This window comes from Pelophylax lessonae (genome assembly GCF_965119305.1).
Source record: "Pelophylax lessonae genome assembly, chromosome: 2".
In the NCBI taxonomy this organism is placed as follows: domain Eukaryota; kingdom Metazoa; phylum Chordata; class Amphibia; order Anura; family Ranidae; genus Pelophylax; species Pelophylax lessonae.
The window spans coordinates 561,922,678-561,946,176 of NC_138769.1; the positions used below are offsets into that span (position 1 = coordinate 561,922,678).

Here is a 23,499-nt window from a genome sequence, read left to right on the forward strand (position 1 = left end):
TTGTAGCGTTGCCCTTTGGTCTCGCCTCTGCTCCTTGGGTCTTCACAAGAGTGTTAGCCCTGGTGCTAGCATTGTTACGCCAAAGGGGATCGCGGTACTGGGCTACTTGGATGACCTCCTTCTGCAAGCGGAGTCACCTGCTGCTTTGGGGGAAACCTGGAAAACACCATACGAACTCTGAGGGAGTTTGGCTGGGCTGGATTCTGAATTTTCAGAAGTCTGCTCTGGTTCCATCCACAAAGCTAGACTATCTGGGTCTGACTCTGGACTCGGCCTTAGCCAGAGTGCTCCCTTCTTTGAAAAAACTCCAGAAATGGCAGGCTGCAATTCGTGTCCTCAGTCCGCAGTCTCTGGGCAAAATAGATCGGGCCAAGCCAGGGAACAAAGGAAGCCCTAATAATGGTGGCTTCATTCTCCGGCGCTTCGTCTGGGCAAATCCTTCCTCCCCTTGTATTGGACAGTGGTTACCACAGATACCAGCCTGTCCGGCTTGGGAGGCGTCCTCGGCAAGAATTCTGCTCAGGGGATCTGGACACTGGAACACAGTGTCTTGGAACTCCAAGCGATCAGACTGTGCCTGGATCATCGGAAGGATTGTCTTCAGAGATGTCTAGTGCGCATTCAATAGTACAATGACATTGCCGTGGCTTGTGTCAATCACCAAGGGGGCAAAAGAAGTGTCCTGGCGGCTCAGAAGGTAGCTGGCATTCTAAGGTGGGCAGAACGGTTCGTTCCAGCCCTCTCCGCTGTATACATTCCTGGGCTGGAATACTGTCGGGCGGATTACCTCAGTCGGCAGGCTTTGGACCAAGGGGAGTGGTCTCTTCATCCGGAGGTGTTTCATCAGTTGTGTCTCCGGTGGGGCATCCCCAAGGTAGATCTGTTGGAGTCTCGGCTCAAAAAAAAGGGGCAGAGGTTTGTTGCTCAATCACAGGATCCTCTGGCAGATGCCACAGACGCGCTGATGGCCCGTGGGGTCAGTATCATCTGATTTACACCCTCCCTCCTCTCAAGCTTCTGCCAAGACTTCTACACAGGATCGAGGCAGAAGGGATTCCGGTCATCTTAGTGGCTCCAGACTGGCCTCGCCGGGCTTGGTACGCCGATCTGGTGCGGCTGGTCACCGGCATTCCTTGGAAGCTTCCTATCAGGAAGGATCTGTTATCCCAAGGACCAATCTTCCATCCTGCTTTACAGTCGCTGGCTTTGACAGCTTGACTGTTAAACGCCAGGTGCTGATAGATAAAGGTTTATCCAAGTCAGTGATTCCAACGCTGTTAAAAGCTTGGAAATCTACTTCTAGGGAGATCTACCACCGTACGTAGAAGACGTACATTACATGGTGTGAGTCTCTTGGGGTTCATCCTCGCTCCTTCTCAGTGACTCAGATTTTGACCTTCCTTCAACAGGGGGTTGAACAGAAATTGGCCTGGAGTACCATCAAGGGCCAGGTGTCGGCCTTAATGGCCTTCTTCCAACTACCCTTGGCCACACACTCCCTGGTGTGTACCTTTCTTCAGGGTGTCTGACATTTGGTTCCTCCAGTGTGGTCTCCGTTGCCTTCTTGGGACCTCAAATTGGTGCTTTCGGTCCTCTAGAAGCCTCCTTTTGAGAATCTTCGGGAGATTCCCTTTCTTACGCTGTCTCAGAAGGTGGCATTTTTGGTGGCTGTCACCTCTGCACGCAGGGTGTCGGAATTGGTGGTATTATCCTGTAGTTCACCTTATTTGGTGATTCACAGAGAAAAGGTGGTTCTTCGCCCCTCTCTGTCATTCCTCCCAAAGGTTTTCTCTGATTTTCATTTAAATGAAGACATTGTTTTGCCTTCCTTGTGTCCCAGGCCGAAACATCCAAAGGAAATTGCATGGCATGCCTTGGATGTGGGATGGAAAATTAGAGTGTACCTAGCAGCTACGGAGTCTTTTAGGAAGTCAGACTCACTATTTGTCCTCGTGAATGGGCCTCGGAAAGGGTTGTCCGCTTCCTCAGCGACCATTTCTAGATGGATCAGACAGACAGTGATTCAGGTCTATTCCATCAAGGATAAGGTTTCTCCTTTCCCTGTCAAGGCGCACTCTACTTGGGCTCTCATTGCCTCCTGGGCCTTCCATCATCAGGCATTAGTGATGCAGGTTTGCAAGGCGGCCACCTGGTCGTCGGTGCACGCTTTCACAAACTTCTATAAAGTGGATATGTTGTCATCTGCGGATGCTTATTTTGGCCGCAAGGTTTTACAGGCTGCTGTTTAGATGATTTGATCCTCTTTAAGGGTGTATTGTTCTTTCAGGTAGGTGCCAGTTGTTTTGGTTGAGGTCCTGTTGTCGGGTTGGCTACTGTTTAGCCTGGCAAATTTACATGCTGTTCCCACCTCTCTTGTTTAACACTGCTTTGGGACGTCCCAAGGGTTATGAAGATCAGGAGCTGTGTCCGTCAATGAACGAAAGAGAAAATTGGATTTTTAATTTACCGTAAATTCAATTTCTCTGATGTTCATTGACAGCCCCCTTACCCCTCTGTGAAGTTGTAATTCTTCTGACACTGCTTGTAACAAAACTGAGTACCTATAGCAGGGAGAGGGAGTATACCCTCTGGGACTTGCCCACAGGCGTAGCCAGATTCTTTTTCTACCTAGTGTCCTACTCCTGTAGGGGGCAGTATAACCCAATAGTTATAAAGATCAGGAGCTGTGTCTGTCAATGAACATCAGAGAAATTAATTTTACGGTAAGTCAAAAATCTCATTATTGTGTTTTTAACAGGCACCATTCTTATCATTTATTCTTTTAAATATTTCTCAATTGCTAGCAGTGACTTCAGTTTGTTTTTATATTGTTTTGTAGAGTAAATCTGCTGCAAGTGCCACGAGGGAATGGACTGAGCAGGAGACTCTGTTACTGCTGGAGGTAATCGTTAATGGACAGGTTCATTAATGCAGTTCATGTAAATGTAATAAATATGCCAATATTTTTCATTATATCCTTGACAGGCTCTAGAAATGTACAAAGATGACTGGAACAAGGTGTCTGAACATGTTGGCAGTCGCACTCAAGATGAATGTATTTTGCACTTTCTGCGGTTGCCTATTGAGGACCCATATTTAGAGGACTCTGAAGCATCTCTTGGTCCCTTGGCCTATCAACCTATACCATTTAGCCAGTCTGGCAACCCTGTAATGAGTACTGTAGCCTTCCTGGCCTCCGTGGTGGACCCTCGTGTAGCATCCGCTGCAGCCAAATCCGCTTTAGGTATTATTTTCATAGATTTATTATACTGTAGGCATTGAAATGAATAGCTGCATTTGACAAGTCCTAGAATTTTAGAACCTCTTTTAGTCTCAAAATGTAGTTGGACGTGGTAGATTTAGAGAAAAGTGACCCTCTGACTGTTAGGATGTCCACTAAAAGGGATCTGAGCTCCAGTATTCTAATTAAAATTGTTGCAAAATCAGGGTTTAGCTGCAGTCTTCTTTTCTATACATTGATACAAAGTCCAGAAATTATAAAGCTTGTCTGTGCTTTTAAAAAAAAAAGAGGTGGGGAGCTGAAGTTACACTTTGCAGAGCTCAGTGCGGAGAGCTGATTGGAATGAAGGGACACACACCCCTTTTACACATGAACAGACCTGAGGTTGTCAATAAGCTGGAGCTCCCTCCCCTGTCCCCATTTTTCTCTTGGTGTCAGGAAACCTTGTCAGAAGTGACTCATACAGATATCAGAGGAAGGAGGCAGCAGACAGAAATTACACTTAGTGATCTTAACCACATGCCGCCCGCCCGCCGTCAATTGACGGCGGAGCGGTGCGACCATTATCCTGGGAAGACGTCATATGACATGATCCCAGGATACAGGGCAGGCGCGCGATCGCGTGCGCGCCGCCCTGCACTGCCGGTGTCGGGGTGTCCCCGGGACACCCCCCGTCACCGGCAGGGGGGAAACAGCCAATGGGCGTGGCTGTTTCCCACATGATCGGCTGTGTTCCAATGACACAGCCGATCACAATGGAGGCGCCCGGGAGATGACCGCGCATGCGCGATCGGGAGCGCACAGCGCTGTCATGTCGGTGGCACTGTGTTCCGTAGGAACACAGCTGTCACCGGCAGTAGTAAACAGTCACTGACAGTGACTGTTTACTAAGTGATCGGCTGTGAATCCATTCACAGCCGATCACAAAATGTAAACAAAGAGCAGTAACTCACTGTTACTAGCTCTTCTCCCCTCATACAGTTTCCAGTATGAGGAGAGCAGAGCTAGAAATAGTGAGTTACTGCTCTGTACACATGTCAAATGTAAAATCACACAAATAAATGTCCCCACACAGTCCTCAGCCCCCCCCCAATGTCACCTGTCACCCAACAGTCACCTCATCAGTGCCCAGAAATTGACACCCATAACGTTCACATGTGAGCGTAGCGATCGCGGGCAGAATCACTGCGATTCTGCCCGCAATCCGGAAATCATTGCAAATTGCGGGACGCCTGTGCGTTGCCCGTTTTTTGAAATAGCACCCCAAACGCTGTGCGATGTTGCAGCGATTTCCACCTGCCAAATCGCGGTAACCGCGCAAACAACGCCTGACGCCCAAAAAAGGTACAAGAGCTTCTTTGGGGCGTCATGCGTTGTTTGCCTGATGTAACCTCGATTCGGCAGGCGGAAATCGCTGCAACATCGCACAGCGTTTGGGGTGATACTGCAAATCACGGGCAACGCACAGGCGTCTCGCCATTTGCAATGATTTCTGGATCGCGGGCAGAATCGCAGTGTTTCTGCCCGCGATCGCTACGCTCACATGTGGACATAGCCTAAAGTTCACCGGTCACCAGAGACTGCCATCAGTACCGCCGTGCACCATCGCCCGTCACCTGTCACCCATCAGTGACCATCGCCCGTCACCTGTCACCCCATCAATCACCGTCACCTGTCACCCCATCAGTCATCGTCATCTGTCACCCTATCAATCATCGTCACTTGTCACCCCATCAGTGATCGTCACTTGTCACAACATCAATCATCGTCACATGTCACCCCGTCAGTGATTGTCATCTGTCACCCCATCAATCATCGTCACTTGTCACCTCATCAATCATCGTCACCTGTCGCCTCATCAATCATCGTCACCTGTCGCCTCATCAATCATCGTCACCTGTCACCCCATCAGTCATTGTCACCTGTCACCCCATCAGTCATTGTCACCTGTCACCCCATCAGTCATCGTCACCTGTCACCCCATCAGTCATCGTCACCTGTTTGCCATATACATGCAATCACTTACTGACCGCCTAACGACTATATGCGTCGGCCATTAAAAGCTAAATACTGGGGTTATGGCAGCAGATAGCCCCCATAACCCCGGTATTTTTTGAAACGGCGGGCGGTCGGCTTTCAGATAAGGGTGGTCCCAGTGGCGGATTCGCCACGGAATTACCCTTACGGTGCAGGGGAAGAGGTGCCCCCCTCCTGCCGCGTCCCAGACGTTTTCCCAGTTTACCGGGACCGCCGGCAGCGGGGAATAATATCCGGTCCCGGATCCTCAGAGACAGGAAGTCGAGTGAGAGCAAGATGGCCCTCACTCGACTCTATGGTCTTGGAGGACCGGAGCTACGTCTAAAGACGTTGCCTAGCAACCGGTTTAAAGGGCCGCTTTTTTTTTTTCTTTCTTTTTTTTTCCTCTTTCAACAATTTTTTATTTTTTTTTATTTTTTAGTGTAGTTGTGTAGTTGTGAGGTGTGAGGTCTTTTTGACCCCAGATCTCACAATAAAGAGGACCTGTCATGCCTATTTCTATTACAAGGAATGTTTACATTCCTTGTAATAGGAATAAAAATTATCAAAACATTTTTTTTTTTAAACTGTGTAAAAATAAAAAAAATAATAAATAAAATAAATTGGAAAAAAAAAAAATGTAAGCACCCTGTCCCCGTTAGCTCGCGCGCAGAAGCAAACGCATACGCAAGTCCCGCCCACATATGTAAACAGTGTTCAAACCATACATGTGAGGTATCGCCGCGATCGTTAGAGCGAGAACAATAATTTGAGCCCTAGACCTCCTCTGTAACTCTAAGCTAGTAACCTGCAGACATTTTTAAAATGTTGCCTATGGGGATTTTTATGTACCAATGTTTGGCGCCATTCTGTGAGCATGCGCAATTTTGAAGCATGACATGTTGGGTATCTAATTATTCGGCATAACATTATCTTTCACATTTTTTATGGAAAAAAATCGGGCTAAATTTACTGTTTTCTTATTTTTTAGTTCAAAAAAGTGAATTTTTTTAAAAAAAATCGCATTTGGAAGACTGCTGCGCAAATATGGTGTGATAAAAAATATTGCAACGATCTCCATTTTATTCTCTAGGGTCTCTGCTAAAAAAAATATATAATGTTTGGGGGTTCTAAGTAGTTTTCTAGCAAAAAAAATGATTTTAGCTTGTAAACACCAAGTGTCAAAAATAGGCCCAGTCTTAAAGTGGATAAATGGACAACTTTGTGAAAAGTGCTACTTGAATGTTAGGCCTATGTATGTGGCCAGGCTGTGAAAAAGTGTTACATATGTGGTATCGCCATACTCAGGAGGAATAGCAGAATGTATTTTGGGGTGCAATTTTTGCTATGTACATGCTATGTGTTAGTAATATTGCATAAATGGACAGCTTTGTGTAAAAAAAATGTGTTTTCATTTTCTTTCCACATTTTCCAAAAACTTGTGGAAAAAAATGACATATTCAAAAGACTCATTATGCCTCAAAAATTATACGTTGGGCTGTTTGCTTTCCAAAATGGGGTCATTTTATGGGGGTTTCCATTGTCCTGGTGCTCCAGGGCCTTCAAAAGTACGATAGGTTGTCAGGAAATGATATGTGTAATTTGTGCTCCTAGAATGCCGGACGGTGCTACTTGAATGTTGGGCCTCTGTATGTGGCCAGGCTGTGAAAAAGTCTCACACACGTGGTATCGCCATACTCAGGAGGAGTAGTAGAATGTGTTTTGGGGTGTAGTTGCAAGTATACATATGCTGTGTGAGAGAAATAACCTGTTAATACATCAATTTGTAAAAAAAAAAAATCTTCATTTTGCAAAGAGTTGTGGGAAAAAATGACAACTTCAAAAAACTCACCATGCCCCTTATTAAATACCTTGGAATGTCTACTTTCCAAAAAGGGGTCATTTGGGGGGTATTTGTACTTTCCTGACTTTTTAGTGTCTCAAGAAATGAGATAGGCCTTCAGTACATCAGGTGTGGTCAAGTGTGATCAATTTTCAATGATTAGCACCATAAATTGTGGACTCTATAACTTTCACAAAGACCAAATAATATACACTTATTTGGGTTATTTTTACCAAAGATAAGTAGCAGTATAAATTTTGGCCAAAATTTGTGAAGAAAAATTACTCATTTGCTAAATTTTATGACAGAAACAAAGAAAAATGCGTTTTTTCACAATATTTTCAGTCTTTTTTTATTTATAGCACAAAAAATAAAAAACCCAGTAGTGATTAAATACCATCAAAAGAAAGCTCTATTTGTGTGAAAAAAAGGACACAAATTTTTTATGGGTACAGTGTTGCATGCCTGAGTAATTGTCATTCAAAGTGTGAGAGCGCTGAAAGCTGAAAATCAGTCGGGGCAGGAAGGGGGTGAAAGTGCACTGTAGGCAAGTGGTTAATTGAGACAAGTACACACTATAGTGGGATTTGCTTTGTTCGGGGGGGGGGGGGGTAGGTTGTGGGGATCAGGGGGCACAGACACTTCAGAGAAAAGCGCTATTTACTGCAGATAAGACATTCTGGAGATACTCCTTCCCTAGAGGTTATACGCTTCTCACTGGTACACTTAGTTACCTGAAAGTTGTTGAACTGAAAGGCACCCCTTATAGATTTAGATGAAAGTCAGAAGTAAAATAGATAGTAATGTATAGACTTTTGATTGTATCTATAACTTGATGGTGCTATACCTTGTTTTCAGAGTGATTATCTCCTACTCTTCATATTTGAGTATTAGCTCTTCTGGTGAAACAGTTGCTAAAATGTTTTTTCTCTCATTCCTAATAGAGGAGTTTTCCAAGATGAAGGAGGAGGTTCCCACAGCATTAGTAGAAGCCCACGTTCGTAAGGTGGAAGATGCAGCAAAAATAACTGGCAAAGCTGATCCAAGTTATGGCCTCGAGAGTAGTGGAATTGCTGGCACTACTTGTGAAGAGAATGAGCGAATAGGTGAGCACAGTCCTTATATTTTCTAGTAGTTTTCTGTTATTTTTCAGCTACAGTGATTACTTCTAGTGATATACTTGGCAGAATAATCCTTTTAGGTGCATCATGGATCATGTAGAGAGATACAGGAGACATGTTATACTGGATTTCAATAACTCAGAAATGTTTGTCTATGATGTAATTCTTGTATGAATGCTTTATTTGTAGAGGAAAATACTACAGAAGAACCTCCTTCTGAACCACAGCCCACAGAAGAGAGGAAGGAACCAAAGGTAAGCCTTAAATTTTACACAACATAGTTATTTTGCATTTAAAGGATAAGTACTCTTTATGCAAAGTGCAATTATATTTTGTTACCTTGACCTAAACTAACCCACCTTGGTTTTCCGGCCACCTGCAAGATCTCGTGTAAGACGTCTGCTAAACCCAAAGGGAGGCCTTCATCACCATAAAGCTATGCCTCACTTTTCTAGGTGAAGGGATGTTTTTTAATCCCTGTAGGCTCATAGATAGTTTGCTCTTCAGGCATGTAGGTGCAGGGAATGCCCGTTTAAAATTACAGACTAAGCTGTCTTCACCAGTGCTCTCTTCAGCTTCTAACCTTCAACCTACCTGTGCCACCACACAGATTTCCAGACCTACCTCTACCCCCACCCCCACCCTCACGGGTCTCTTGTACCTAAAGATCATTGTTCCAATTCCTGTGCCAGCTCGGTTTCAGGAACTGTATTGAAAACGTAGCCACTGTTCTCTCTTCCAAAGAATATATATGTCTCTTTTGGAACATGTGGGTCCAGTAGTTTTGCATGACATGCATCAGACCCACCATACCTGTCTGTCCCCAGTGAGGACCCTCTGGTCTGTCTGGTCAGTTAAGGCCCATATCCACTGATTGACATTCACCCAGGTCTCTGACCTGTTAGTCTTGCCACTGCACTCCAGATTTTCTCCTAGGTGCTGGTCTCAGTGTTGTCCCTTGTTCTTTCTCATGGCATCCCCTTTGTGGGGCACTCATATGCCCTCCTGTGTAGAAAACAGTCAATGTGGATAACGTTTTATTGATAGTCCAAATGTTTTCAAGATTCAGCTTCATCTTTTATTGTCCAACATGGGCGCTGGAAGCCTTTTATCACCTGCAGGCACTTTAAGCCAAAATGTTTATTTGGTAGATGAATCTACTACATGCTACCTCTTGTGTCCTTTTCCCTTTGGTCATAGAGTTACCTGTCCCCGAGCTGTTGCAGAAGAGTTGAGTTTTGTGGGGTCCCCCTCTTTGTGGCATTTTCTTTTCTCCAGTCTTTTCTCAGCTGTTGTGGATAGAGCCAATTGAATTGTCTGTTATTTAGGGTGAGGTAGTTCCTAACCTGCCTAATCAGCATTCCGATTCTACAATTAGAGAGAACGTCTCTCTATAAACGGTCTGGAGGAGCCTGTCTAAAGTTGCCATAAACAGTTAGACTCTGAGCCGATTCAGCAGGGACCAGCTGAGATTTGAACCATGTATGGACAGGCTGAATGTACCCAAGTTGATCGATTAAATTGGGTACAACCAGCATGCTGATTTTTTTCCATGCGATTATTGTCTGTAGCTATAGCCAATTAATAATCACTGTGTGTTTTTGCGGCAAGGACGGCTCCCCGTGCCTCCACCCACTTCCCCGGGAGAATACTGACTTTGTTAATGGGGGAATCAATCTATTTTTTTTTCTTGCATCCCGTGGTTGCAGGAAAGAAAATCGCACCATTTATGATCAGCTTTAGAGAACTTTATCTCCTTGTCTACATTTTGGAGTGCCAGGAAAAGTGGTTATTATTTTGCATTTTCTGTGTAAAAAAGTTCAAAGTCATTTAGGATGTTGACAATCTCAAACCTGTAAAAACACTTTGGGTTTGATTTACTAAAGGCAAATATACTGTGCATTTTAACTGCACTTGCTCCAGAGCGCTTAGTAAATAAGGTTACGCTACACTTTGCAAAGAATACTCTTAAGAATATATCACATGCAAGGAAAAAAAAGGAAAAAGCATTTCTCTTTCGTTCTCTTTCATTCGTGCCGTCACAAATCGTGATCTTCGTAAACCATTGGGTTATACTGCCCCCTACAGGAGTAGGACACTAGGCAGAAAAAGAATCTGACCACCTTTATGGGCAGTCCCAGGGGGTATACTCTCCCTCTCTTTGCTATAGGTAATCAGTTTTTTTTTCTGCCTAGTCAGGAGTAAGGACCTACTGTAGTTCCTTGCTGGGATCTCTGGTTCTGGCAAAATTTTTTCTTTCAGACAGAATTTCTATCTCCTGGTTTTTTTCTGTAAGATCTACAGTCAACTGTCGGACTGGGCGACGGGCTGGATAATGTAGATCCAGTGGTCACCCCAGTCTGGCCAGCGAGCGCACGCAGACCTCAGCTCAGCACTAGTTAGACCGCGACATAGCTCCACTGGACTGGGGCTGGCCTGCGAGTTAAACACCTCGCGAGTTCGCATACGCCACTCAGCGTTCCTCCTGGCTGACAGCCCCCTATTTTGATGGCAAGGGGTTCTGTCTGGACCGGTGCCTGCCTGGTTCCTGGTATGGTGAGTAGCTGTCCCCTCTCTCCCCCTGGAGGGTTTTGGGGTGGACATGGGCCCCTCCTTGGGACGGTCAGACCCCCGGGTTCCCCTCCTTCCCTACAGGCACCCCCCTTTCATCTGTCCCCCATCCCAAACCCCCCCACCTCCACTTATGCTGGGGCTGTGTGGGTGGTCTGGTCTTCCTTCTGGGGTGGGGGCAGGGCGCTAAGCTGGCAAAAGGGGGTCGGGGGTCGGGGGGTTGCGCCGCCGGCGACAGGACGATCGGCTGTGCGGAGGGAGGGAGGGGTTGTACCCTCGGGGGTTTTTACCAGGGCCCCCCGTCCTGCCTGAGCCTGTCCTTGAGGCCTAGGAATCCCTCCTGGGTTCCTTGTGGTGCTGCCATTTTGCTGTAGCCTGTGTGTTTCTATGCACGGCGGCCATGTTTGTGTAGTCCGACGGCCGTTTTGCGGTGGTTTGCCATTAAAAATAGCGGTGGCCATACAAGTGGAGCCCTTTCAGTGGTGGGAGCCCCTCCTCATCCTCCGGGGCTGACTCCTGTGTCTTTTCACTTTCTGATCGCTGCTCGTGGAGTGCATCCTGGTAGCTGCAGGTGCCTGTTTCTGCTGGGTGGTGGGTCTGGTGGGGTTCTGGTTGTTTCTTCCTCTCTGCTGAGGATTGCTGGTGCTTTTGTGCCTGTTGACTGAGTGTTGCTGCCAGCATGGTGGGGGTTGTCCCTTTGCAGTGTTCTACACTTTTTGTGGTGTCCCCTTGGTGACTCATGGAGTCTTTGGAGCACATTTCCCCACCAGCCGAGAGCAGGCTTCTCAAGTACCAGGGGCAAGGCTCCTTCAGCATGAAGGTGCGCCCTCATCCATATCGGGGGTGGGGGGACATCTTTGTTGGTTTCCGGGCCTGTGGACTTTCCTGGTATAAGATAAATGAGTCCACAAAGTCATTTTGGTACGGCTGCAAGATCGAGTTTCACTCTTGTCCCCTGGCAAGGTTCTTTCCTTCCAACTTGCGCCTGTCCCCGGACCGTTTAAAGGGTCTGTTTGGGGCAGTACAAGACCTGTTGCTTCAAGGGGTGATTGTCCCGGTTCCGACTTTGGAACGTTTTGAGGGTTTTTACTTAAACCTGTTTACAGTTCCCAGGAAGAAAGGCAAGGTGCATCCAATCCTGGCCCTCAAGGTGCTAAACTGCTTTGTGTGGGTGCAGAAGTTCAGGAAGGAGTCCATTCGCACGGTAGTGGCATCCCTGCATCAGGGGGGATTTTCTTGCCTCTATCGACATCAAGGATGCTTACCTTCACATTCCAATATGTGGCGGTCACCAGCGCTTCCTCCGCTTTGTCATGGGAGAGGAGCATTATCAGTTTGTGGTGTTACCCTCTGCTCCTCGGGTCTTCAAAAAAGTGTTAGCCCTGGTGCTAGCATTGTTACGTCAACGGGGGATTGCAGTACTGGGATACTTGGACGACCTCCTTCTTCGAGAGGAGTCCCCTACTGCTCTGGTGGAAAACATGGAAATCACCAAATGAACTCTAAAGAGTTCAGCTGGATTCTGAATTTTCAGAAGTCTGCTCTGGTTCCATCCACAATGCTGGACTATCTGGGTCTGACTGTGGACTCGGCCTTAGTCAGAGTGCTCCTTCCTCTGGACAAACTCTGGAAATTGCACGCTCCAAATGCCTCTTGCTGTCCAGCAGATGGTCATCTCTCCGGACTTGCATGCAGGTGCTGGGCCTGGTGATCTCTACTTTCGAGGCGGCTCCGTATGCACAGTTCCATAGGAGGTCCCTGCAGATGGTCATCTCTCCGGACTTGCATGCAGGTGCTGGGCCTGGTGATCTCTACTTTCGAGGCGGCTCCGTATGCACAGTTCCATAGGAGGTCCCTGCAAATGGAGATTTTGGCCAATTGGGACAAGACTTCGCAGGCTCTCTGCTCAGGGGATCTGTACACTGGAAGAGTCCAGACTACCAATCATTGTCTTGGAACTCCAAGCGATCAGATAGTGTCTGTATAATTGGATGGATCGTCTTCAGGGATGCCCTGTGAGCATTCAATCAAGAAAATGCCACAGCCGTGGTATATGTCAATCACCAAGGGGGCACAATAAATGCCCTGGCGGCTCTGTAGGTAGCTGGTATTCTTAGGTGGGCAGAACTGTTCGTTCCAGCCCTCTCTGCCGTAAACATTCCCGGGGGCTGGAAAATTGGCAGGCAGATTACCTCAGTCAGCAGGCGTTGGGCCAAGGGGAGTGACCCCTTCATCCCGAGGTGTTTCATCAGCTGTGTCTCCGGTGGGGCACCCCCGAGGTGGATTTGTTGGCGTCTCGGCTCAACAGAAAGGTGCAGAGGTTTGTGGCTCGGTCACAGGATCCTCTGGCGGACGCCACAAACGCACTGGTGTCCCTGTGGGGTCAGTATCGTCTGATTTACGTGGTCCCTCCTCTCAAGCTTCTGCCAAGACTTCTACGCAGGATCGAGGCAGGAGGGATTTCGGTCATCGTAGTGGCTCTGGACTGGCCTCGCCGGGCTTGGTACACCGATCTGGTGCAGCTGGTCGCCTGAGTTCCTCTCAGGGAGGATCTGCTGTGCCAAGGACCAATCTTCCATCCTGCTTTACAGTTGCTGGTTTTGACGGCTTGGCTGTTGATCACCAAGTGCTGATGGATAGAGGTTTATCTTAGTCAGTGATTCCAACGCTGTTAAAAGCTAGGAAATCTACTTCTAGGAAAATCTATCTTCATGGAAGACGTACATTGCATGGTGTGAGTCTCTTGAGGTTCATCCACGCTCCTTCTCGGTGGCTCAGGTCTTGACCTTCCTTCAATGGGGGTGGGGGGGGGGGGTTTAAACAGAAATTGGCCTTAAGTACCATCAAGGGCCAGGTGTCGGCCTTGGTGGTCTTCTTCCTATGACCCCTTGGCACACACTTCCTGGTGCGTACCTTTCGTCAGGCTGTCTGACATTTGGTTCCTCCAGTGCAGTCTTCATTGCAGCCTTGGGACTTCAGTTTGGTGCTTTCGGTCCTCTAGAAGCCGCCTTTTGAGAATCTTCGGGAGTTTCCCTTACTTACGCTGTCTCAGAAGGTGGCTTTTTTTGGTGACTATCACCTCTGCGCGCAGGGTGTCGGAACTGCCGGCGTTATCCTGTCCGTCACCTTACAGAGATAAGGTGGTTCTTCGCCCCTGTCCGTCGTTCCTTCCAAAGTTTGTCTCTGATTTTTGTTTGAATGAAGACATTGTGTCCCAGGCCGAAACATTCGAAGGAAATTGCCTTGCATGCCTTGGATGTGGTCAGGGCAATTAGGGTGTACCTGGCAGCCACGGAGTCTTTTAGGAAGTCAGTTTCAATATTTGTGCTCATGGATGGGCCTCGGAAAGGGTTGTCCGCTTCCTCTGTGACCATTTTCAAATGAATCAGACAGACGGTTATTCAGGTCTATTACATCAGGGGTCAGGTTCCTCCTTTCAATGTAAAGGCGCACTTTACTTGGGCACATAGTGCCTCCTGTCATTAGGCGTCAGTAACGCAGGTTTGCAAGGTGACCACCTGGTCGTCGGTGCATTCTTTCACAAAGATCTATAAAATGGATGTGTTGGCATCTGCGGATGCTTCTTTTGGTCGCAAGGTTTTGCAGGCGGCTGTTTAGAGGACTTTATCCTCTTTGAAAGTGTATTGTTTTTTCAGGTTTGCTCCAGTTCTTGGTTGAGCTCCTGTTGCCTGGTTGGTTACTGTTTAGCCTTGGGAATTTTTCGCTGTTCCCACCCCTCATGTTTAACACTGCTTTGGGGCGTCCCAATGGTCATAAAGATCAGGAGCTCTGTCCGTCAATGGAGGAAAGAGAAAATGGGATTTTTGACTTACCGTAAAATTCTTTTCTGTGATGTTCATTGACAGACACAGCACCCACCCCTCTGTGGAGTTGTAATTCTTCTGACACTGCTTGTAACAAAACTTAGTAACTATAGCAGAGAGAGGGAGTATTCCCCCTGAGACTGCCCATAGGCGTAGCCAGATTATTTTTTTGCCTAGTGTCCTACTCCTGTAGGGGGCAGTATAACCCAATGGTCTTGGAGATCAGGAGCGGTCTCTCAATGAACATCAGAGAAATGGATTTTACGGTAAGTCAAAAATTTACTTCAACATGATTGGGTGCTAGAAGTTAGAATAGCTTCCCCGCAAATCTAGAGCAAATGCACTTGAGGTGCACTTGCAGTGCACAGTATATTTGCCTTTAGTAAATCAACCTCCCTGTGTTACGTTCTGTGCTAGTGCAATGCACTACCATTTGATATATTTATTATTGTGAAAAAAATATGGGTTTATAGGATTTGCACATCATTGCATTCCTTTATGTAGATTTTACACAGCATCCCACATTTTTTGGAATTGGGGTTGAATTATCAATACTGTGTTCACTGCCTTATTGACTCATCTTACTTATGTCAAATTTATAGTTATTGTTGATGTGTGTTGCTTACAGTACAGAGCAAGAAAAAAAGGTGGTACCTACTGTCTATCTATTGTTCCTGAATAGAAAAAACTGTTAACGTTTCATTTATAGAATAAGATTGTTGCGTTTCTTATAAAAGAAATTACCACAGGAGTCCTCTTTTTATCAGATGGAGCTCTGAATAGCCAACAAAAGCATAAGCTGTCATTTCTGTGCTTCTGCAGGATTCACCTATTGAGCCAGTAGTAGAAGAGGATGTAAAGGAGCGTGCTAGTGATCCTGCTAAGAAAGAGGAAGAGAAGATCAAAGATGACACAGACAAGGACTCTGAGAAGAGTGACGTAGATATGGGTAGGTTTCACTTTCTCCACACTAATTTCTGTGCTCTACATTTGCTAGCAGGGAGCTGTGCCTGTTTTCTCAGAAGAATAGTCATTGGATAGGTCTGCAGTGTTCACCAGTCAGTGATGGACATGTTAACACATGCATCCTGGTCAAAATGAGCCTAAAATAATTAGATTTTTGAATTTTAGAAACTTCTGTTGTGTTTACACCTAGCAGGAAAGTGACATGAGGGTGTTGGTCCTGAAAACCCTTGTCATGAAATCGTAAGTACGGTATTTTGCTTACGTGACATGTACAGTGGGGAAAATAATTATTTGATCCTCTACAGATTTTGTAAGTTTTCCCACTTACAAAGAAATGAAGGGTCTATAATTTTTTTTTTTTCAAATTCAATGTGTATTGAGGAGATAAAGGCATACAAGTCATCTAAGGCAGTGAATTGAAATACAGCCAAGTAACAAGAAAACAGCGTAACATGAGGCGTAAATCATATAAACATAGCCGTATGTGAGAAACGATAACATACAATGCATTAAGGTACGTCTCAGGACGGTAGGTTCCCAGACAGACCCACACTCCTACCGGCATCTGTCACATAGCCGGCACACCGGAGTGCGGGGAGCATCCGACGGGGTCACCAATCCGAGAAACCACAAGAGGTCGTAGTGTCATGCATGCCTTACAAGAACGGGGGAATTTTTCAAAAAAAAAAAAAGAGAGAAAAATATGAGAAAAAAAAAAGAGAACAGGTAAAGGAAGTACAGAGCAAAGAGCAGGAAGCGCTACTTTAGAAGGGGGGGAAGACCGGGAGGAGGGGAGGGGGAAAGGGAAGACAGGACAAACACATGAAAAGAGGACAAAAGGGGGGGGGGGGCAGGGGAGAGGGCCATCCAGTGTGAGCGGATCAGCTAAGGGGTCTATAATTTTTTTTATCATTGGTGTATTCATAATGATAGAGACAGAATATCAACCAAAAATCCAGAAAAAAAAAACATGATACAAATGTTATAAATTAAGTTGCAGTTCAGTGAGTAAAATAAGTGTTTGATCCCCAAGCAAAATATGACTTACTGGGTGGAGAAACTCTTGTTGGCAAGCACAGAGGTAAGACATTTCTTGTAGTTGGTTACCAGGTTTGCACACATCTCAGAAGGGATTTTGGTCCACTCTTCTTTACAAATCTTCTCTAAATCCTTAAGGTTTCTTGGCTCTCGCTTGGCAACTCGAGATTTCATCTCCCTACATACATTTTCTATTTGGTTAAGGTCTGGAGACTAGCTAGACCTTAATGTTCTTCTTCTTGAGCCACTCCTTTGTTGCCATAGTGGTATGTTTTGGGTCATTGTCATGCTGGAAGACCCATCCACGGCCCATCTTCAGTGTTCAGGCTGGGGAAAGAAGGTTCTCATCCAAGATGTTACAATACATGGCCCCATCCATTGGCCCCTCAATGCGGCAAAGTCGGCCTGTACCTTTAGAAGCGAAACAGCCCCAAAGCTTAATGTTTCCACCTCCATGCTTGACTGCAGGGATGGTTTTCTTAGGGTCATAGCATAGCATGTTTCTTCCTCCAAACACGGCAAGTCGAGTTAATGCCAAAAGGGCTAAATTTTGGTCTCATCTGACCACAGCACATTCTCCAATCCTTCTCAGACTCATTTACAGTATCTCAGAAAAGGGAGTACACCCCTCACATTTATGAAAATATTTTATTATATATTTCATGTGACAACACAAAAGAAACAACACTTTGCTACAATGTAAAGTAGTGAGTGTACAGCTTGTATAACAGTGTAAATTTGCTGTCCCCTCAAAATAACTCAACACACAGCCATTAATGTCTAAACTGCTGGCAACAAAAGTTAGTACGCCCCTAAGTTAACATGTCCAAATTGGGCTCAAAGTGTCAATATTTTGTGTGGCCACCATTATTTTCCAGCACTCTCTTAACCCTCTTGGGCATGGAGTTCAGCAGAGCTTCACAGGTTGCCACTGGAGTACTCTTTCACTCCTCCATAACGACATCACGGAGCTGTTGGATATTAGAGACCTTGCGTTCCTCCACCTTCTGTTTGAAGATGCCCCACAGATGCTCAATAGGGTTTAGGTCTGGAGACATGCTTGGCCAGTCCATCACCTTTACCCTCAGATTTTTTGGCAAGGCAGTGGTCATCTTGGAGGTGTGTTTGGGGTCGTTATCATGTTGGAATACTGCCCTGCGGCCCAGTCTGTAATGGCTGTGTGTTTAGTTATTTTGAGAGGACAGCAAATTTACACTGTTATACAAGCTGTACACTCACTACTTTACATTGTAGCAAAGTGTAATTTCTTCAGCGTTGTCACATGAAAAGATATAATAAAATATTTACAAAAATGTGAGGGGTGTACTCACTTTTGTGAGATACTGTAGATGTTCATTGGCAAACTTCAGACAGGCCTGTACATGTGCGGGCGCTGCAGGTTTTTTATTCTAATGCAGCGTATTGTTTTACCAATAGTTTATTTGGTGACTGTGATCCCAACTAGCTTGAGATCATTCACAAGCTCCTCCCGTGTGGTTCAGGGCTGATTTCTCATTTTTCCCATGATTATCCATTCCTTACCCCATGAGGCCAAATCTTACATGGAGCTCCAGACCAAGGGCGATTAAAGGTTATTTTGTATTTCTTCTATTTGCAAATAATCGCTCCAACAGTTGTCTCCTTCTCACCAAGCTTCTTGCTGATGGTCTTGTAGCCTATTCCAGCCTTGTGCAGGTCTACAATCTTGTCCCTGATGTCCTTTAACAGCGCCTTGGTCTTGCCCATGATGGTGAGGTTTGAATTGAAGAAAGAGATTCTGTGGACAGGTGTCTTTTATACATATAACAAGTTGTCCTTAGGAGCACCTTCCATAATTGACAGGACTAATCTGTGTACCATATGAGCACATACTGTAGCCAGTCTGTTGGAGCCAGAATTATTGTTAGTTGGTGCGGGATCAAATACTTATTCTACTCACTGAACTGCAACTTAATTTATAACATTTGTATCAAGTGTGTTTTCTGGATTTTTGGTTGATATTCTGTCTCTATCATTTAAAATACACCTATGATAACCGTTATAGATCCTTCATTTCTTTGTAAGTGGGTAAACTTACAAAATCTACAGGGGGATCAAATAATTATTTTCACTACTGTAATTAACATTACCTTCATACAGTTACTGTGTTCTGCTGTTTGACTTTTCCTGTTGGATTTTTCCACCTAAAAGTAATGTTTTCATTATAGGCAGAGCCTGGTGGGGTGGGCTCATTCAACTCCTAACTTTTTATAGGTCTTAGATACTTTAGCAGTAAGTGATCCCTGGCAGAATTCACTATTTTGTTTTTGCCGTTTTGGAAATTCTATTTCAGCTTTGCATATTCCAGCTCTTTCTCATGCATTTTCCTTCATATAAAAAAAAAATTCTCCTCTCACCTTCCAGGACGGCAACACATGAGAGATGAGAGGCTCCACCCTACAGGAAACACAATCAGTTCACAGCTGTTAAAAGGCCCCACCCTTCCCCTTGTCCCTCGGTATTGATTGTGTTTCTCCTACAGCAAAACATTTGTTTTTTTTCTCTGACCAGAAGACCTAGAGAGTCGGATGGTACTCCTGTGAGGCAGGTTCAGGAACGCCAGTGAGGGCCGCACTCTACCTGCACGCCTTTTAGACTTCTCACAGGTCGCCTCTTGTGGCACAGGCAAGTAGGACACAGCATGGCGGTCCCTCCGCTTGTTGCCCCACTCAGCAGCTCGGGTCTCCTCCTGTGCTCCCCTGCAAACAGTGGGCCCCATGCTGTAAAAGGCCAGCCGCATAACATCAGCAGCGATGAGGGGAGGACCCAGTACACTCCAAGCCACGTTCTGAAACCAGAACTTCCTGTCTGAACAGGGAAGACGCCAAGCATGCGCATCGCGACCCGGGAGGGGTGTAAGGCGCAGAGGAGACACTGGACCCCCATAGTGGCGCAAAAGAATAGGCTCTTCAGCTACTAAGAGCCAGAAGGCTGCTAAGAGTGTGAACCCCATCTGGACCCACCTCATGGAGGAGGAGGGAAAGACGGCATAGTTGACTGCAGGCAAAGCAAATCGGGGGCCAGGCAAGTGCCTTTTCTGAGGTGAGTTCAGAAAATGGCAGAATGCCTTAGAAGGATAGCAGAAGAGGCCTTTGGTAGTTTGGGCTACTGCCGCCCCTTGATGAACTAGAATCATTCTTTTCTGCAACTCTTTTTTTTTTTTTTTTTTTATAGATATTTTTTATTGAAAATTTTTGCATACAGCAAAAGCAAAAACCAACAAGACAGTACAAGAAAATAAAGTTAGCAACATACAAACAGGTAACACTGACTACAACCGTAATCAGTCTGTGCCTTCCATATTATATGAGTAGTAGAGTTAACAGGTAGAAGTCTATCGTCATAGCAAATAGTGCAAGCGAGACAATATGGGAACGATAACATTAAAGTACAAAGTTGTGTACATCAGGGAAAAAGTCGTATTCCCCTCAGCTTAGTCACCTAGATCCTGCAGAGGCAAGGTAAGGGGGCTACATATCCATCCGCCCCATATCTTATCAAATAGATGTGTGCGCTTACGCAGCTCAAAGGTAAGTTTGTATAGGGGTAAAGCACCATTAACCAATAGTAGCCAAGTATGTATGGAGGGTCGAGAAGGTCCTTCAAACATAAAAGGATAGTCTTTTTGGCATAGAAATACAATATACGTAACAGTTTCTTAACATGGGTGGAGAGAGACAGGTCACCAAAAACGCCCAACAGACAATTTTTAGGGTGAATGCTATTGGGGACGCCCAACACAGTAGATAAAAATCTGCCAATCTCAGACCAAAAGTCAGAGACCACCAGACATGACCAGAAGCAGTGCATAAAATCAGCTCATCAGCTCTGCCTCAACAGCCTCTGAAGCAGTCCAGGGAGCCGCGCAATGCCATTCTGTGCAGGCGTTCCGGAGTGAGGTGACTATGGTGAAAAACTTTAAGCTGGATAATTTTGTCCTTCGAAGCTATCACGATAGTTTTAGAAGTATCCACAAATTTCTCCCAGTCATCGTCAGAGAGCTGGACATCTATGCTGGACCAGCGGAATTTAGGGTTAGAGTCAAGCAGTAAAGCAGAGTAATAACTAGTGGAGTTATATGTAAGGGCGAGGATAAAGCAAAACCAAACCAAACTCAGCTCTCAGAGCACGTCGGAGCTGGAGATAGGAGAATAGGGAGTTGGGTGAGAGTGTATACTCCTCAGCCAAGTGCACAAAGGCCTTGAGGCCATCCTCGGTATATAACTGAGGGCATCCCTGCTGCGTCCCCTAGGATATGGGAAAGATGGGGGAAAGATTATTATTAATCCGAATCCTAGCAGCCGGGTTAGTGTATAAACAGCTTGATCCAGGTAATCAGCCGAGGACCCAGGCCATAGAGCCGTAAGACCCTGAACAGGTAAGGCCATTCCACACTGTTGAATGCCTTACGTGTATCGAACGATACAATAACCCGGATGCTGGAGTGGGCATGCGGAAACTGCAGGTTCTGGAAAAGTCTGCGAATGTTCTTTCTTGTGGACCGACCCAGAACCAAACCCCTTTGGACATTCTGCATCAAGGATGGAATGACTGCAGTCAGGCAATTTGCCACTACTTTTGCCAATATTTTCGTATCTACATTAAGTAAAGAAATGGGTCGGTAAGAATCTCAATCTAAAGAGTCTTTGTGTGGTTTAAGGATCAGGATAATTAAGGCTTCTCGCATCGAGGGGGGAAGTATACCTGCATCAAAAGCTGCATTGAAGGTACGTAGAAGATAGGGGCTCAGTAAAAATTTGTATCTGTCATACCACTCCACCGGGTACCCATCCGGTCCCAGTGTCTTATGCTTAGGCATTTGTGCAATGGCTCTCTCTATCTCCTCTTTAGTAAGAGGAGCATCCAGCAAATCCCTACGCTTTCTAGTGAGCACTGGAAGAGGAATATCAGACATATAATCCATCAGTTGGGTATCATCATACTGCACGGTGGTAGAATACAACTCAGTGTAAAAAGACATGAAAGCATCCAGGATGTCAGCAGGGGAGTCAACTACCCCACCCAGGGTGGAGGGGAATCGACGTTGGAAGCTGGTCTGGGTGCGCCAGATAAACCAGCAGGCGTCCAGCCTTGTTGCCGTGCTCAAACATTTTTTGGGAGGTACAGTGGGGATCAAAAGTTTGGGCACGGGGGGAGGCGGAGGAAGAGCCAGGCAGGGAGCCGAGGCCTGACAGGGCCACAGAATTCATACTGTACACACTGTGTGCTGACCGGGCCTAAAAGACACCGAGCCTCACACACTGACCACTGTACTGCACCTCACTATGCATTGCACCTCACACACTGACAACTTTGCACTGCACCTACCACACTACCTCACTCACTGCACTGCACCTCACACACTGACCACTGTACACTGCGCCTCACACACTGCACTGCGCCTCACACACTGCCCACTGTACAATGCACCTCACACACTGCACTGCGCCTCACACGCTGACCATTGCACCTCAGACTGACCCCTGTGCACTGCACCTCACGCACTGCCTACTGTACTGCACCTCACACACTGACCACTGTACTGCACCTCACACAATGACCGCTGTACACTGCACCTCACACACTGCCCCCTGACCACTGCACCTCACAGGCTGACCGCTGTGCACAGCGCCTCACAGATTGTGCACTGCACCTCACACACTGTACCTCACACACTGTGCACTGCGCCCTTACACACTGCCCGCTGTACTGTACACTGCGCCTCACACACTGCCCACTGTACTGTACACTGCGCCTCACACTCTGCCCGCTGTACTGCACACTGCGCCTCACACTCTGCCCGCTGTACTGCACACTGCGCCTCACACACTGACCACTGCAACTCACACACTGATCACAGTACTGCACACTGCACCTCTCACACTGACCACTGTACTGCACACTGCGCCTCACACACTGACCACTGTACTGCACACTGCGCCTCACACACTGACCACTGTACTGCACACTGCGCCTCTCACACTGACCACTGTACTGAACACTGCGCCTCTCACACTGACCACTGTACTGCACACTGCGCCTCTCACACTGACCACTGTACTGCACACTGCGCCTCACACACTGACCACTGTACTGCACACTGCGCCTCACACACTGACCACTGTACTGCACACTGCGCCTCACACACTGACCACTGTACTGCACACTGCGCCTCACACACTGACCACTGTACACTGCGCCTCACACACTGACCACTGTACTGTACACTGCGCCTCACACACTGACCACTGTACACTGCGCCTCACACACTGACCACTGTACACTGCGCCTCACACACTGACCACTGTACACTGCGCCTCACACACTGACCACTGTACACTGCGCCTCACTCACTGACCACTGTACACTGCGCCTCACTCACTGACCACTGTACACTGCGCCTCACTCACTGACCACTGTACACTGCACCTCTCACTGACCACTGTACACTGCGCCTCTCACTGACCACTGTACTGTACACTGCGCCTATCACTGACCACTGTACACTGCGCCTATCACTGACCACTGTACACTGCGCCTCACTCACTGACCACTGTACTGCACTCTGCGCCTCACTCACTGACTACTGTACTGCACTCTGCGCCTCACTCACTGACCACTGTACTGCACTCTGCGCCTCACACACTGAACACAGTACTGCACTCTGCGCCTCACACACTGACCACTGTACTACACACTGCGCCCCACACACTGACCACTGTACTGCTCCCCTCACACTGACCACTGTACTGCGCCCCACACACTGACCACTGTACTGCGCCCCACACACTGACCACTGTACTGTATGCTGCACTTCACATACTGACCTAGAGCTGCACG

The 23,499-nt window shown here is 46.7% G+C and overlaps 1 protein-coding gene across 5 annotated transcripts in view; it reads left to right on the forward strand.

The window, feature by feature from the left end:
• Nucleotides 1–23,499, forward strand: part of SMARCC2 (SWI/SNF related BAF chromatin remodeling complex subunit C2) — a 209,476-nt gene that overhangs the window by 145,624 nt on the left and 40,353 nt on the right. For all 5 annotated transcript variants that reach the window (XM_082245457.1, XM_082245459.1, XM_082245460.1 and 2 more), the window contains exons 17-21: nucleotides 2,840–2,902; nucleotides 2,986–3,244; nucleotides 8,045–8,206; nucleotides 8,411–8,475; nucleotides 15,439–15,565. In XM_082245457.1, the coding sequence (XP_082101583.1) occupies nucleotides 2,840–2,902; nucleotides 2,986–3,244; nucleotides 8,045–8,206; nucleotides 8,411–8,475; nucleotides 15,439–15,565 (676 nt within the window). The remainder of the gene's footprint in view (nucleotides 1–2,839; nucleotides 2,903–2,985; nucleotides 3,245–8,044; nucleotides 8,207–8,410; nucleotides 8,476–15,438; nucleotides 15,566–23,499) is intronic.